The sequence below is a fragment of the Carcharodon carcharias genome, chromosome 22 (genome assembly GCF_017639515.1).
Source record: "Carcharodon carcharias isolate sCarCar2 chromosome 22, sCarCar2.pri, whole genome shotgun sequence".
Classification (NCBI taxonomy): domain Eukaryota; kingdom Metazoa; phylum Chordata; class Chondrichthyes; order Lamniformes; family Lamnidae; genus Carcharodon; species Carcharodon carcharias.
Genome location: NC_054488.1, coordinates 60,678,461 through 60,695,762, shown reverse-complemented (window position 1 = coordinate 60,695,762; position 17,302 = coordinate 60,678,461). Strand labels below are relative to the sequence as shown.

Sequence of the window (17,302 nt, the reverse complement as noted above, 5' to 3'; positions counted from 1 at the left end):
GGGAAAGGAGAAAGAGAGAGAGAGACAGACAGTGGGAAAGGAGAAAGAGAGAGAGAGACAGACAGTGGGAAAGGAGAAAGAGAGAGAGAGACAGACAGTGGGAAAGGAGAAAGAGAGAGAGAGACAGACAGTGGGAAAGGAGAAAGAGAGAGAGAGACAGACAGTGGGAAAGGAGAAAGAGAGAGAGAGACAGACAGTGGGAAAGGAGAAAGAGAGAGAGAGACAGACAGTGGGAAAGGAGAAAGAGAGAGAGAGACAGACAGTGGGAAAGGAGAAAGAGAGAGAGAGACAGACAGTGGGAAAGGAGAAAGAGAGAGAGAGACAGACAGTGGGAAAGGAGAAAGAGAGAGAGAGACAGACAGTGGGAAAGGAGAAAGAGAGAGAGAGACAGACAGTGGGAAAGGAGAAAGAGAGAGAGAGACAGACAGTGGGAAAGGAGAAAGAGAGAGAGACAGACAGTGGGAAAGGAGAAAGAGAGAGAGACAGACAGTGGGAAAGGAGAAAGAGAGAGAGACAGACAGTTGGAAAGGAGAAAGAGAGAGAGACAGAGGGAAAGGAGAAAGAGAGACAGAGACAGGCAGTGGGAAAGGAGAAAGAGAGACAGAGACAGGCAGTGGGAAAGGAGAAAGAGAGAGTCAGACAGTGGGAAAGGAGAAAGAGAGAGAGACAGAGGGAAAGGAGAAAGAGAGACAGAGACAGGCAGTGGGAAAGGAGAAAGAGAGACAGAGACAGACAGTGGGAAAGGTGAAAGAGAGAGAGAGAGACCGACAGTGGGAAAGGAGAAAGAGAGAGAGACAGAAATTGGGAAAGGAGAAAGAGAGAGACAGACAGACAGTGGGAAAGGAGAAAGAGAGAGAGAGATTGACAGTGGGAAAGGAGAAAGTGAGAGAGAGAGACAGTAGGAACGGAGAAAGAGAGATAGAGACAGACAGTGGGAAATGAGAAAGAGAGAGAGAGAGAGAGAGAGAGACGGACAGTGGGAAAGGAGAAAGAGAGAGAGAGAGAGGGAATGGAGAAAGAGAGAGAGAGGCAGACAGTGGGAAAGGAGAAAGAGACAGAGACAGACAGTAGGAAAGGAGAAAGAGAGACAGACAGTGGGATATGAGAGAGAGAGAGAGAGAGAGAGAGAGAGACAGACTGGGAAAGGAGAAAGAGAGAGAGACAGACAGTGGGAAAGGAGAAAGAGAGAGAGAGACAGACAGTGGGAAAGGAGAAAGAGAGAGAGAGACAGACAGTGGGAAAGGAGAAAGAGAGAGAGAGACAGACAGTGGGAAAGGAGAAAGAGAGAGAGAGACAGACAGTGGGAAAGGAGAAAGAGAGAGAGAGACAGACAGTGGGAAAGGAGAAAGAGAGAGAGAGACAGACAGTGGGAAAGGAGAAAGAGAGAGAGAGACAGACAGTGGGAAAGGAGAAAGAGAGAGAGAGACAGACAGTGGGAAAGGAGAAAGAGAGAGAGAGACAGACAGTGGGAAAGGAGAAAGAGAGAGAGAGACAGACAGTGGGAAAGGAGAAAGAGAGAGAGAGACAGACAGTGGGAAAGGAGAAAGAGAGAGAGAGACAGACAGTGGGAAAGGAGAAAGAGAGAGAGAGACAGACAGTGGGAAAGGAGAAAGAGAGAGAGAGACAGACAGTGGGAAAGGAGAAAGAGAGAGAGACAGACAGTGGGAAAGGAGAAAGAGAGAGAGACAGACAGTGGGAAAGGAGAACGAGAGAGAGACAGACAGTGGGAAAGGAGAACGAGAGAGAGACAGACAGTGGGAAAGGAGAACGAGAGAGAGACAGACAGTGGGAAAGGAGAGAGAGAGAGACAGACAGTTGGAAAGGAGAAAGAGAGAGAGACAGACAGTTGGAAAGGAGAAAGAGAGAGAGACAGACAGTTGGAAAGGAGAAAGAGAGAGAGAGAGACCGAGGGAAAGGAGAAAGAGAGAGAGAGACAGAGGGAAAGGCGAAAGAGAGACAGAGACAGGCAGTGGGAAAGGAGAAAGAGAGAGTCAGGCAGTGGGAAAGGAGAAAGAGAGAGAGACAGAAATTGGGAAAGGAGAAAGAGAGAGACAGACAGACAGTGGGAAAGGAGAAAGAGAGGGAGATTGACAGTGGGAAAGGAGAAAGTGAGAGAGAGAGACAGTGGGAAAGGAGAAAGAGAGAGAGAGAGTGGGACAGTAGGAACGGAGAAAGAGAGATAGAGACAGACAGTGGGAAAGGAGAGATAGAGAGACAGACAGTGGGAAAGGAGAAAGAGAGAGAGAGAGAGAGAGAGAGAGACAGACAGACAGTGGGAAAGGAGAAAGAGAGAGACCGACAGTAAGAAAGGAGAGAGTGAAAGACAAATAATGGGAAAGGAGAAAGTGATAGAGAGACAGACAGTGGGAAAGCAGAAAGAGAGAGAGATACTGACAGTGGGAAAAGAGAGAGAGAGAGAGAGAGAGAGACAGACAGTGGGAAAGCAGAAAGATAGAGACAGACAATGCGAAAGGAGAAAGAGAGAGCGAGTCAGACAGTGGGAAAGGAGAAAGAGAGAGAGAGAGACAGACAGTGGGAAAGGAGAAAGAGAGAGAGAGAGACAGACAGTGGGAATGGATAAAGAGAGAGAGAGAGAGACCGACAGTGGGAAAGGAGAAAGAGAGAGACAGAAATTGGGAAAGGAGAAAGAGAGAGAGAGATTGACAGTGAGAAAGGAGAAGAGAGAGAGAGACAGAGGGAATGGAGAAAGAGAGAGAGAGGCAGACAGTGGGAAAGGAGAAAGAGACAGAGACAGACAGTAGGAAAGGAGAAAGAGAGACAGACAGTGGGATATGAGAGAGAGAGAGGGAGAAAGAGAGAGAGACAGACAGTGGGAAAGGAGAAAGAGAGAGAGACAGACAGTGGGAAAGGAGAAAGAGAGAGAGACAGACAGTGGGATATGAGAGAGAGAGATAGACTGGGAAAGGAGAAAGGGAGAGAGAGAGGGACAGAGGGAAAGGAGAAAGAGAGAGACAGACAGTGGGAATGGAGAAAGAGAGATAGAGACAAACAGTGGGAAAGGAGAAAGAGAGAGAGAGACAGACAGTGGGAAAGGAGAAAGAGAGAGAGACAGACAGTGGGAAAGGAGAAAGAGAGAGAGACAGACAGTGGGAAAGGAGAAAGAGAGAGAGACAGACAGTGGGAAAGGAGAAAGAGAGAGAGAGACAGACAGTGGGAAAGGAGAAAGAGAGAGAGACAGACAGTGGGAAAGGAGAAAGAGAAAGAGACAGACAGTGGGAAAGGAGAAAGAGAAAGAGACAGACAGTGGGAAAGGAGAAAGAGAGAGAGACAGAGGGAAAGGAGAAAGAGAGACAGAGACAGGCAGTGGGAAAGGAGAAAGAGAGAGAGAGAGAGAGAGACAGACAGTGGGAAAGGAGATAGAGAGAGAGACAGAAATTGGGACTGGAGAAAGAGAGAGAGAGACAGACAGTGGGAAAGGAGAAAGAGAGAGAGAGAGATTGACATTGGGAAAGGAGAAAGTGAGAGAGAGAGACAGTGGGAAAGGAGAAAGTGAGAGATAGAGACAGACAGTGGGAAATGAGAAAGAGAGAGAGAGAGAGAGAGAGAGACGGACAGTGGGAAAGGAGAAAGAGAGAGAGAGAGAGAGACAGACAGTGGGAAAGGAGAAAGAGAGAGACAGAAATTGGGAAAGGAGAAAGAGAGAGAGAGATTGACAGTGAGAAAGGAGAAAGTGAGAGAGAGAGACAGAGGGAATGGAGAAAGAGAGAGAGAGGCAGACAGTGGGAAAGGAGAAAGAGACAGAGACAGACAGTAGGAAAGGAGAAAGAGAGACAGACAGTGGGATATGAGAGAGAGAGAGAGAGACAGACAGTGGGAAAGGAGAAAGAGAGAGAGAGACAGACAGTGGGAAAGGAGAAAGAGAGAGAGAGAGACAGACAGTGGGAAAGGAGAAAGAGAGAGAGAGAGACAGACAGTGGGAAAGGAGAAAGAGAGAGAGAGACAGACAGACAGTGGGAAAGGAGAAAGAGAGAGAGAGACAGACAGTGGGAAAGGAGAAAGAGAGAGAGAGACAGACAGTGGGAAAGGAGAAAGAGAGAGAGAGACAGACAGTGGGAAAGGAGAAAGAGAGAGAGAGACAGACAGTGGGAAAGGAGAGAGAGAGAGAGACAGACAGTGGGAAAGGAGAAAGAGAGAGGGATAGAGACAGACAGTGGGAAAGGAGATAGAGAGAGAGAGGGACGGACAGTGGGAAAGGAGAAAGAGAGAGAGAGACAGACAGTGGGAAAGGAGAAAGAGAGAGAGACAGACAGTGGGAAAGGAGAAAGAGAGAGAGAGACAGACAGTGGGAAAGGAGAAAGAGAGAGAGAGACAGACAGTGGGAAAGGAGAAAGAGAGACAGAGACAGACAGTGGGAAAGGAGAAAGAGAGAGAGAGACAGACAGTGGGAAAGGAGAAAGAGAGAGAGAGACAGACAGTGGGAAAGGAGAAAGAGAGAGAGAGACAGACAGTGGGAAAGGAGAAAGAGAGAGAGACAGACAGTGGGAAAGGAGAAAGAGAGAGAGACAGACAGTGGGAAAGGAGAAAGAGAGAGAGACAGACAGTTGGAAAGGAGAAAGAGAGAGAGACAGAGGGAAAGGAGAAAGAGAGACAGAGACAGGCAGTGGGAAAGGAGAAAGAGAGACAGAGACAGGCAGTGGGAAAGGAGAAAGAGAGAGTCAGACAGTGGGAAAGGAGAAAGAGAGAGAGAGAGAGACCGACAGTGGGAAAGGAGAAAGAGAGAGAGACAGAAATTGGGAAAGGAGAAAGAGAGAGACAGACAGACAGTGGGAAAGGAGAAAGAGAGAGAGAGATTGACAGTGGGAAAGGAGAAAGTGAGAGAGAGAGACAGTAGGAACGGAGAAAGAGAGATAGAGACAGACAGTGGGAAATGAGAAAGAGAGAGAGAGAGACGGACAGTGGGAAAGGAGAAAGAGAGAGACAGAAATTGGGAAAGGAGAAAGAGAGAGAGAGAGATTGACAGTGAGAAAGGAGAAAGTGAGAGAGAGAGAGGGAATGGAGAAAGAGAGAGAGAGGCAGACAGTGGGAAAGGAGAAAGAGACAGAGACAGACAGTAGGAAAGGAGAAAGAGAGACAGACAGTGGGATATGAGAGAGAGAGAGAGAGAGAGAGAGAGAGAGACAGACTGGGAAAGGAGAAAGAGAGAGAGACAGACAGTGGGAAAGGAGAAAGAGAGAGAGAGACAGACAGTGGGAAAGGAGAAAGAGAGAGAGAGACAGACAGTGGGAAAGGAGAAAGAGAGAGAGAGACAGACAGTGGGAAAGGAGAAAGAGAGAGAGAGACAGAGTGGGAAAGGAGAAAGAGAGAGAGAGACAGACAGTGGGAAAGGAGAAAGAGAGAGAGAGACAGACAGTGGGAAAGGAGAAAGAGAGAGAGAGACAGACAGTGGGAAAGGAGAAAGAGAGAGAGAGACAGACAGTGGGAAAGGAGAAAGAGAGAGAGAGACAGACAGTGGGAAAGGAGAAAGAGAGAGAGAGACAGACAGTGGGAAAGGAGAAAGAGAGAGAGACAGACAGTGGGAAAGGAGAAAGAGAGAGAGACAGACAGTGGGAAAGGAGAAAGAGAGAGAGACAGACAGTGGGAAAGGAGAGAGAGAGACAGACAGTTGGAAAGGAGAAAGAGAGAGAGACAGAGGGAAAGGAGAAAGAGAGACAGAGACAGGCAGTGGGAAAGGAGAAAGAGAGACAGAGACAGGCAGTGGGAAAGGAGAAAGAGAGAGTCAGACAGTGGGAAAGGTGAAAGAGAGAGAGAGAGAGACCGACAGTGGGAAAGGAGAAAGAGAGAGAGGCAGAAATTGGGAAAGGAGAAAGAGAGAGACAGACAGACAGTGGGAAAGGAGAAAGAGAGAGAGAGATTGACAGTGGGAAAGGAGAAAGTGAGAGAGAGAGACAGTGGGAAAGGAGAAAGAGAGAGAGAGTCGGACAGTAGGAACGGAGAAAGAGAGAGAGATAGAGACAGACAGTGGGGAATGAGAAAGAGAGAGAGCAAGACGGACAGTGGGAAAGGAGAGAAAGAGAGACAGACAGTGGGAAAGGAGAGAGAGAGAGAGAGAGAGAGTGACAGACAGTGGGAAAGGAGAAAGAGAGAGAGAGACCGACAGTGGGAAAGGAGAAAGAGAGAGTGAGAGACAGACAGACAGTGGGAAAGGGGAAAGAGAGAGACCGACAGTAAGAAAGGAGAGAGAGAGAGACAAATAATGGGAAAGGAGAAAGAGAGAGAGAGAGACAGACAGTGGGAAAGCAGAAAGATAGAGACAGACAATGCGAAAGGAGAAAGAGAGAGCGAGTCAGACAGTGGGAAAGGAGAAAGAGAGAGAGACAGACAGTGGGAAAGGAGAAAGAGAGAGAGAGAGAGAGACCGACAGTGGGAAAGGAGAGAGAGACAGAAATTGGGAAAGGAGAAAGAGAGAGAGAGATTGACAGTGAGAAAGGAGAAAGTGAGAGAGAGAGACAGAGGGAATGGAGAAAGAGAGAGAGAGGCAGACAGTGGGAAAGGAGAAAGAGACAGAGACAGACAGTAGGAAAGGAGAAAGAGAGACAGACAGTGGGATATGAGAGAGAGAGAGAGAGAGAGAGAGAGAGAGAGAGAGAGACAGACAGGGAAAGGAGAAAGAGAGAGAGACAGACAGTGGGAATGGAGAAAGAGAGATAGAGACAGACAGTGGGAAAGTAGAAAGAGAGAGAGACAGACAGTGGGAAAGGAGAAAGAGAGAGAGACAGACAGTGGGAAAGGAGAAAGAGAGAGAGACAGACAGTTGGAAAGGAGAAAGAGAGAGAGAGAGACAGAGGGAAAGGAGAAAGAGAGAGAGAGACAGAGGGAAAGGAGAAAGAGAGAGAGAGACAGGCAGTGGGAAAGGAGAAAGAGAGAGAGAGACAGACATTTGGAAAGGAGAAAAAGAGAGATAGACAGTGGAAAAGGAGAGGGAGAAATGGACAGACAGTGGGAAAGAGAGAGAGTGGGAAAGGAGAGAGAGAGCGACAGACAGAATAGGAAAGGAGAGACAGAGTGTGGGAAAGAGAGAGAATGGGAAAAGTGTGAAACAGTGGGAAAGGAGAGAGAGAGAGACAGAATGGGAAAGGAAGACAAGCAAACCATTGGGCTGTGTTTCAGGAGCATGGGGGGTGAGACACAAGCTGTGCTACTCAGGGTTTGTTTGGGTGATTTGGTATTATCTAATTTCAATGTATATAGTATTTCTGTTATATTCAGTGATTTATTTTAATTTGCAAGTTATTCCAGTTAGGAATGCACAGTGTTGTACATTTACAGTATGGTCTTTCAACTTGTACATTGGTTTTTCCAGGCAAGAAACGTCAAAAGGAACCTAACGCTGGCTTTAACATTGATTCCCATGGGAACCCATGATTTACATAAATAAAAACAAAAAACTGCGGATGCTGGAAATCCAAAACAAAAACTCTGTTCTGAGTTCTGTTGAAGGGTCATGAGGACTCGAAACATCAACTCTTTTCTTCTCCGCCGATGCTGCCAGACCTGTTGAGTTTTTCCAGGTAATTCTGTTTTTGTTTCATGATTTACATAAAGTTGTTTCACTTAAGGTCACAATTTCGAGGAATGCAACCACAACTTATAGTGAGCACTTACTGTACTGGAATACAGTTACAGCAACCATGATGGAGGGATTCTGAGACTTCACATACATGCACACCGATACTTGAGTATCAAGATTAGATGCCTTCCATCACTAGCATCATTGGGAGTTGTGCAGATGCAACTAGTTGGCATTCATGCCAGTGGCAATTCTGTACCATCACAAAAGCCCTACAGCAGATGTCACATCATAGTACAGAGCTCACATTGTCTGCATGCCAGAGATTCTTGGCACTTATACAAATCCTTCATGGTTACTTCAGCTTCAGTATCCCTGTGTTTTAACAGGAGGCTGTGCAGTAGTCCTACTCTAACTTGGGTTAACTCAAGTTACAGATATCCACAACCAGCACAGACAACTTTATGAGACACAAGGAACTAATATAGCCGTAAAGCATTATAGCACTCCAGAATTTAACAAAATCTAACTTTACTGTTACTTTATCTTACAATTCATCAGCCTTTCATTGTGCAAGTAATTGTTTGTTGTCCTAATGCCAAACTGACTACAGTGTTTGTCAGAATGGGCAGAAAAGGAGTGATATGATGTTCACTTCTCTACTTTTACTATCTCCCTCAACATCGTCCTTGCAATTTTTGGGGTGTTTTCAATTTTACTGTTGCTTATATCATTCTGTCCTCTGATTTCATTCCTGTCTCTTGGCTCCCCTGCCAAATTAAAAGGAAAAATAATACTTCACTTTTGCTTTCGACGTATTGAAAGACTTTGGCATCAAACGATAAGGAAGATGTGTTGTAATAAGCCGGGGCGATGGTCTGTTTTCCAACAGGCTTTTAGCATTCTTTTGCTCCAGCCACGGCACTCGTTGCCAGTTTGGGATAGTCTGCACTGGTGTCAGATCCCCATTGCTGCATACTAAAGGCACTATTTCCTGCATCCAAGTAGTACCTGTTTATATAAATTGTACAAGTTATCAGGACAATAGGAGCAAAAAAAGACATTCTTACCTTGTTTCATATAAGAAAACATGAAATGAGAAAAAACCATTCAAATGAAACCTGTTCCTTTCATACATCAGGGCTCTTCCCCTTCATTTGTTCACCTGAAGAAAAGCATGATATACTTTCTCCACCTCCAATGAAGTAAAACTCTAACTACACAGACTAAAGCTGTTTCTGCATTGCAACACAGTCGTGGCGAAATGTCTCAGACTTATATTTTGTACTGCTGGAAGCAACATAGTAGGGGGTTATTGTCCAAAGTTCACACAAAGCATTTGAATAAAGAACAGCCAGGCTGTCTGGGTTTGATATGTCATTGATAATGGAGACGTTCACGTGATGATATTTGGCGCATTGTCGGGACACGACCACCAAGGTGAGCTCCTGCTGCAGCAACACATTTACTAGCCTCTGTGAGGCAAGTGGAGTTCAGGATGACCCAACGAAAAACCCAGAAGGTTTACATTGATATGCATGAGCTACGGGAACCCCTTTGCTATGGGAACTGGTGGCTGAACAGCGATATGAAAGTAATTTAGATATTTCCACGGACTTAGCGACATTAACAGCTTTGTGCCATCCGCCAAGTCCTATACTTATCTAATTTATATGACGGCACTAATTATAGAGCTAGAGGGAGAAAAAAAAAATCCTTTTCTGACAGCTCAGCTTGGTAACCATACTGTGCGGGGCTGAGCTCGGCAGAGCAAACTAGTTACCTGTCAGAGATAGAAACAAAAAAAAACTGCGGATATTGGAAATCCAAAACAAAAACAGAATTTCCTGGAAAAACTCAGCAGGTCTGGCAGCATCGGCGGAGAAGAAAAGAGTTGACGTTTCGAGTCCTCATGACCCTTCTTTTCTTCGCCGATGCTGCCAGACCTGCTGAGTTTTTCCAGGTAATTCTGTTTTTGTTTTAGTTACCTGTCAGGATGGGTGATTTCAAATTTTCAAATAAGCTGCATCACTTGTGCAGGAGGAGGTAAAAGTCAACTGCTCCTGACCAATGCTGTCATGAGCTGCTGCTGAGGGAGATGTACCAGGGAGTGAGGGAATTCCGCTAAGTGTGGAAATGAGAAACGCTGAAGTTTTTCTCCCCGGAGCGAAAATGGAGGCTTAATAAAAGTTTTCAAAAATCCGAGGGGTTTTGAGAGATTAGGTAGAGTAACTGTTACCCCTGGCAGAAAGGCTGGTAACCAGCAAACAAAGTTAGGGACAAGTGACAAAAAGCCATGAGGGAGGGGCGGGGGGTGGTGGGATGAAGAGATTTTTTTTGTTGCCTAAACGACTGGTGGAAGCAGATTTAACAGCAACTTGCAAAGGGCTCTTGGACAGAACAATATTCCAGGTCGTTGTGTTGTGGGGAAAAGCAAGGGATTGGGACTAGTCGGTCCCTTCGTGGGGGGGGGGGGGGGGGGGGGGGAAGGGCAAATATGCGAATGGTGAAGAAAAAAAAAACAAATCAGCTTTGCATTATTCACTTTTACCCCCAGTGGGTATCTGGTGATGTACAAACTAGTTTGAGATCAGTGAACAAAATGTTGCAATACTGAAATCAATCGAAAACAAACACCCCAGAGATTGTGTAACATTGTGGCTGGGAGCCAAACGCGCGAATGTTTGACATATTCGAATCAAAACTTTCCACATTTTGATTAAAATTATCTGACACAGGAATTCCAGTTTGGGGAAACCGAGCTCCGAGCTAAATAAAACCGCAGCGATATCCTCGCTGGAGAGGGAAATGGGGAGAAAGAGAAGAGGAAATGTTGGACGGGTCTGGAAACCGCCCCCCCCCACCCAAAGTTAAAACAACCAAAGTGAAGCTTTTTGGGTGAGACTTGGGGACTTGTGCCGGGGGTAAAGAAAAGATCATCACCTTTCCTCTTCTCTCTCTCTGTCTGTCACAAGGGGTTTAGGGATTGAGAGAGTTGTACTCTGCCCAATTCGCAGTTCCACCCAGAGACAGGGACCATGTTGATGCGGTAACTCCCTGGGAAACAGGGTCATTCCCGTGTTGGACTGAGTGACCCTTCGGCAGTTGGCTGAGCCCGAGATGGACATGACTTGGTCCAGCTCTCCGCACCCCCCCCCCCCCGGGACTCACCTGACTTGGGATAAGTGACTATAAAAACATCGTCATCCCGCGTCTGGAATTCCTCCCGGGCGTAAATCAGACTTTCCTCCGAGTGGACGAGGCTGGGCCACATGATCCCCTCATGGACAACGTTCAGCTGCGGCTCGCTCATGGTCCCGGCTGCTGGGCACACAGTCAGTCTGCTCTCCACACTGGCCCAAAGCCCAACTGAAGTGTTTCTGGCCGGGGACACGCATGCTCCACTCGCAGCCAACAACGTCATCATTTTCTACAACCAATAATATTCATTAACGGGATGTGGGTGTCACTGGCTGGGACAGCATTTATTGCCCATCCTAATTGTCCTTGAGAAGATAGTGGTGACTTGCCTTGAACTGTTGCAGTCCATGTGGTGTTAGGGAGGGAGTTCTAGGATTTTGACCCAGCGACAGTGAATGAACAGTGATATATTTCCCAGTCAGGATGGTGAGTGACTTGGAAGGGAACTTCTAGATGGTGATGTTCCCATCTATCTGCTGCCCTTGTACTTCTAGATGGTAGTGGTTGTGGGTTTGGAAGGTGCCGTCTAAGGAGCCTTGGTGAATTCCTGCAGTGCATCTTGTAGATGGTACACACACTGCTGCTACCGTGTGTCGGTGGTGGTGGAGGGAGTGAATGTTTAAGTTGGTGGGTGGGGTGTCAATCAAGAGGGCTGCTTTGTCCTGGATGGTGTCAAGCTTCAAGTATTGTGGGAGCTGCACTAATCTAAGCAAGTGGAGAGTATTCCATCACACTCTTGACTTGTGTCTTGTAGATGGTGGACAGACTTTGGGGAGTGAGGAGGTGAGTTACTCACCACAGGATTCCTAGCCTCTGACCTGCTCTTGTAGCCACAGTATTTATATGGCTGGTCCAGTTCAGTTTCTGGTCAATGATGTTGATAGTAGGGGATTCAGCGATGGTAATGTCATTGAATGTCAAGGGGTGATTGTTAGATTCTCTCTTGTTGGAGATGGTCACTTGTGTGGTGCAAATGTTACTTGCCACTTGTCAGCCCAAGCCTAGATATTGTCCAGGTTTTGCTGCATTTGGACATGGACTGCTTCTACCAACATTCATAACTGGATGTGGCAGGACTGCAGAGTTTAGATCTGATCCGTTGGTTGTGGAATCGCTTAGCCCTGCCTATCACTTGATGCTTATGCTGTTTGACACGCAAGTAGTCCTGTGTTATAGCTTCACTAGGTTGACACCTCATTTTTAGGTATGCCTGCTGCTGCTCCTGGCATGTCCTCCTGCACTCTTCATTGAACCAGGGCTGATCCCCTGGCTTGGTAGAGTGGAGCGTCTATCGGGCCAAGAAGTTACAGATTGTGGTTCCACTTATGAAAATGTATTGGCATGGAACTATTTTAAATTGCACTAGGGTAATTCAGTGCCACCAGAACTAATTGCAGGGGCTCTTTCAGGGAGTGATTATCATTCAGACAAATAGACCATCCTAGCTAACAGCTGTGGAAATTTTTAAAAAAGTTTCCTTATACGTTAGCCACAAATGGCTAACTGCATTTATTAGTGAGTAAAAAATGAATATTAGAAACTGTTGAGCATACGCTCACAATTCTTGTATTCGCACAGAATATGCATGTGTGTTTTAATCTTTTGTTGGAAAAAAAGGAACATAAAACCCAGAATGTGAGTGTTTAGACAGTTCTGAATGCTTTGTTGCTTACTGAATGGTGGAACTTGTTTATTAAATACATGTATGAAAAGCACTTAATTGTATTATGTGTATCAAATCTTCTCCCAAAGTAGCACATGAGACTTAAACTGTGTCATATTCACATCTGTAGCTAGACAGCAATTTCTATTGGAAGCAATGAACTAAATCATATAATCATTCCTTATATTGATAACAGTTATGGAAATAAAACTTGCTTTTATATAGTGCTTTTCACAACCTTAGGACATCCCAACCAATTAAAAACTTTAGAAGTTTCATCACTGTTGCAATGGCCACTGGTTGTGGAAGCCTCAAGTATACTACTGGACATTGTCCATGCAGGCATGCGAAAGAGCTGGATCGACCCTTTGCATGGATCCTGCGTCTCCCAGACCTAGGGGTGATGGTTTTAGAGAGGCCCATGAGCAAACCCACAACTAGTTTATATTAGCACGGATAGAGGTTGGTTAACAGACAGGAAGAAAAAATTGGGTATAAGCAGGGCATTTTGAAGTTGGTTGGCTGTGACGACTGGAGTCCCACAAGAATCAGTGATGGGCCTCAGCAACTTAGGTGACTCAGGTGAAGGGACAGAATAATGTGTCTAACTTTGTTGACGATACAAAGCCAGGTGGAAAGCAAGTTGTGGGGAGGACAAAAAAAGGCTGCAAAGGGTTGTAGACAGGTTAAGTAAATGGGCAACAAGGTGGCAGATGGATTATAATGTGGGGGAGTAGGAGGTTATTCACTTTGGTAATAAGAATTGAATATGTTTTAAAAGGCATGAAACTTGGTAAATGTTGATGCTCAGTTGAGGAATTTGGGTGTACTCATACTAGGAATACAGAAAGTTAGCATTCAGGTACACAAGATATTAGAAGGGCAAATGGCATGTTGGTCTTTACTGCATGGGGATTGGAGTACAAGAATAAGGAGGTTTTGCCAGAATTGTACAGGGTTTTGGTGAGACCACACCTGGCATAGTGTGTGCAGTTTTGATCTCCATATTTAGGGAAGGATATACTTGCATTGGAAGCGGTACAGCAAAGGTTCACTGGACTGGTCCCTGGGATGAGAGGGTTGTCCTATGATGAGAGGCTGAGTACATTGAATCTATTTTCTCTGGAATTTGAAAGATACAGGGTTCTGAAGGGGCTTGACAGGGTAGGTACTGAGAGGTTGTTTCCCCTGGCTGGGAGAATCTAGAACACAGGGACACAGTCTGAGGAGAAGGGGATAATCTTTTAGAATGGAGATAAGGAGAAATTTCTTCACTCAAAGAGTTGTGACTGTTGAAATTCTCTACCCCAGAGCGTTGTGGATGCTCCATCATTGAATACATCTAAGGCTGGGATAGACAGATTTTTAGTCTCTTAGGGAACCAAAGGATATGGGGAACAGGTGAGAAAGTGGAGATGAAGCCCAAGGTCAGCCATGATTGTATTAAATGGTGATGCAGGCTCAGGCTCAACAGGTTGTATGGCCTTCTCCTGCTCCTATTTCTGATGTTCTCATGTAGATCCTCACATACCATAGAGAGAAAATCATAAGTGTTGGGCTTAAAATGTATCCATGAGTTGAGGAATGAACTCTTTAATTGGTCAACTAGGATTTCAAGCTCTGGCACTGCGAATAGATATGGACTATGATTTCAACCAAGCAACAAGTGGCATGAGTATTTGTAAAGTGGGTACGCCCCAGCCCAGGTCCCCAGTGGTGCCATGGAGAATCTCCACATGCAAAGCCTTCCTCTGGGATACAGCTCTGCTGGCTGGCAAGATGCCTCACCATGGCACCTCCAATATAGAATATAAGGGAAAGGCAGGAGAAAATGGGCAGCAATAAGCTACACAGGGCGTGTGCAGCATGAGTCGATCAGAAACATCCCTATCAAATGCTCTTATTTAGCATTTGAGATGGATCCAAAACTGAAGGAAGTGCTGATGCTGCTGGAGTCTGGCAGATTCTCAAGTCAATAAATAACACATAATTCTCAAGAGGGCCCCAGGAATCTAAAATAATTTGAAAGTAGTTTGTTCCAAATTGCTCTCATATAAAAATAAGATAGTGTTTCATCCTGTCCCTAACTTAGTACAATGCTTTGAGCCACTTGGTAACCAGTTCTACTAATGACAGAATTGTAGATTGTTACAGCAGAGAAGATGACCATTTGCTCATCACACCTGTGTCCGGTTGTTGAAAGATCTATCTAATTAGCCCCACTTCCTTGCTTTTTCCTCATGGCCCTGGCAGTGCGCAATTTTCTCTAGCATTTGTAAATGCTAAGATAAGTTAAGTAAAAATGTGATCCTGTGAATTTACCTCTTAACTTCCCTGGCTCCTTGGACCTCACTGTTCTAGTTCCTTGTCTTTCTTTTCCATGGCTCCATGGTTCTTTGCTGGTATACTGAATTCGCTTGTGTACACTGCTGCTTTAATCGCGCAAGTGCACAGTGTCAACATCAGAGGAGCACTATTTGAGTTGTAAACTCGCATAGGTGTATGCTAGGAGGTTTCATCACATGAGCTCATGTCCCTAGTTACTGCAATTGGATGGGTTTTGCATGGGTGCTACTCTTTTTTTAAAAATATACAATCTTAAGTGTAGTGTTGTCGCAAGACCCTTAAAGATGTTTATTTTTGATTTGTAACGTATTTTGGTGTCCATCCATGTTGGCATGATTGCTGAAATAAAATAATGTTTAGAAGCGGGGCAAGATTAATTAAGGCTACTCATAAATGAGAGCAAATGGAGATGGGGAGGAATTCTATCCAGAAACATCAAGAAACAAACATCTTTGGAGTCAGAAAGCAGTCTGTTCATGGTGCAAATTCGTTTTTCCAAGTAGGAAAACCCCTGCAGTGATTCAAAGTCTGGTTGACATTGAATTTTTAGTTGAAGTCCAGGTCTGGCATCAGAATCCTGTATCTGGGAACTTTCTGATCTCCCCATTCAATACAATGAATTGCGTCCTGGTAAACCACTGCACATCTCCTAGCAAAAAGTTATTTTTCAATGCAACAGAATGTGTCCAGCAGACTAATCTTTGATTCCTTATAATGGAATTTCCTGCTTAAAACTGTTAACTCCTGCCTCGTAGACAAGAGTCCGCCAATGTATGAAACTGTTAGTTTGTGCATCAGGAAAGCGGAAGTGCTTAGAAATTATGGGAACTGGTTTAAAAAGGAAAAAAAAGATTTGCATTTGTATAGTGCTTTTCATGACCGCTAAATGTCTCAAAACACAAAGTACAGAGCACTTTAGAAGTGTAGTTACTGTTGGAATGTAGGAAAGGCGACAGCTACCTTCCACAAACAGCAATGTGAGAAAGATCAGATAATCTGTTTTTTTGCAATTTTGATTGAGAGATAAATAATTGCTAGGATACCAGAGGTAACCCCTCTGCTCTTCTTCAAAAAGGTTCTGTGAGATCTTTAATATACATTAAGCAGAAAGATGAGGCCTCAGTTTACCGTTTCACCCGAAAGATGGCACCTCTGACAGTGCAGCACTCCCTCACCAGTGCACTGGAATGTCAGCCTGATTTTTGTGCTCAAGCTCTGAAGCGGACTTAATGTTCAAAAGCATTATGAAATATTTGGCTTTAAATTTAGATGAAACATTATGACTGAGTAATAGTGGAGGTGGTGGTATAGTGGTATTGTCGGACATAGCTGCTAGACTGGGTCTGCACTGGGACTAGTAACCCAGAGACCCAGGGGAATGCTCAGGGACCCGGGTTTGAATCCCACCACGGCAGCTGGTGAAATTTGAATGATGACCATGTCGGAAAAACCCATCTGGCTCACTAGTGTGCTTTAGGGAAGGAAATCTGCTGACCTTACCTAGTCTGGCCTACATGTGACTCCAGACCCACAACAAATTGACTCCTAACTCCCCTCTGAATGGCCTATCCACACACTCCGTTGTACCAATCCACTAAAAAGCCTATAAGGACTGGGACCGGACGGAGCACCCGGAATCAACAATAGCAAACAGCCCTGTCAAACTTGCAAAGTCCTCCTTACTGACATCTGGGGGAGAACATCTGGGGGCTAGTGCCAAAACTTGGAGAGCTGTCTCACAGACTAGTCATACTCACGGAATCATGCCTTACAGATAATGTCCCAGAATCCACCACCACCATCCCTGGGTAGGTCCTGTCCCACTGGCAGGACAGACCCAGCAGAGGTGGGGGCACAGTGGTATACAGTCAGGAGGGAGTTGCCCTGGGAGTCCTCAACATCGATTCCGGATCCCATGAAGTCTGATAGCATCAGATCAAACATGGGCAAGGAAACCTCCTGCTGATTACCACGTGCTGCCCTCCCTCAGCTGATGAATCAGTGCTCCTCCATGTTGAACATCACGTGGAGGAAGCACTGAGGGTGGCAAGGGTGCAGAATGTACTCTGGGTGGGGGACTTCAATGTATGGTGGCCTAGACAACTATAGGGAGCCCACTCTGTATTGAAAGGGTTAATGGAGAAATTGAATTAAATGCTTAGGCCTAAGAGAAAAACACTGCAACCTTGAAAAACAATACCACCTTGTCTGACCACTATAGCAGGATGGGCCCTGAGACATTCCATGTGTCTCTCTCTCAGGCCGAATGAAATCAAAGTTGTGATAGTCAAGTTATAAACGACTGCACTTGTGGTGTAGGAATGGAAATTTATTGGAACATGGATTGGTCAGTAAATCTATGCAAATAAGTGGATTGAGATGTACAAAATTTACTGATTGGTTGTAAAATGCTTTTAAGCAAGTCTTTGTGTATTCTGCTTTGAGATGGTACAATAACTCTTGCTGTATTGTTCTCCCTTGTGCACAAGTAATGAATGGGGTTTCTACGACGAAATGTCCATCACCAAGAGTGGCTTGGTAGCGCCACTACTGACTGAGCTGGC

The 17,302-nt window shown here is 45.4% G+C and overlaps 1 protein-coding gene across 1 annotated transcript; it reads right to left on the bottom strand.

The window, feature by feature from the left end:
* Positions 1 to 8,291: 8,291 nt before the first annotated feature.
* Positions 8,292 to 10,908, bottom strand: LOC121293923 (sulfotransferase 2A1-like). The gene is made up of 2 exons (XM_041217399.1): positions 10,700 to 10,908; positions 8,292 to 8,539 (listed from the first exon to the last, which is right to left on the bottom strand). The coding sequence occupies exons 1-2, from the start codon at positions 10,839 to 10,841 to the stop codon at positions 8,307 to 8,309; spliced, it is 375 nt and encodes a 124-aa protein (XP_041073333.1). The 5' UTR covers positions 10,842 to 10,908; the 3' UTR covers positions 8,292 to 8,306.
* Positions 10,909 to 17,302: the final 6,394 nt, after the last annotated feature.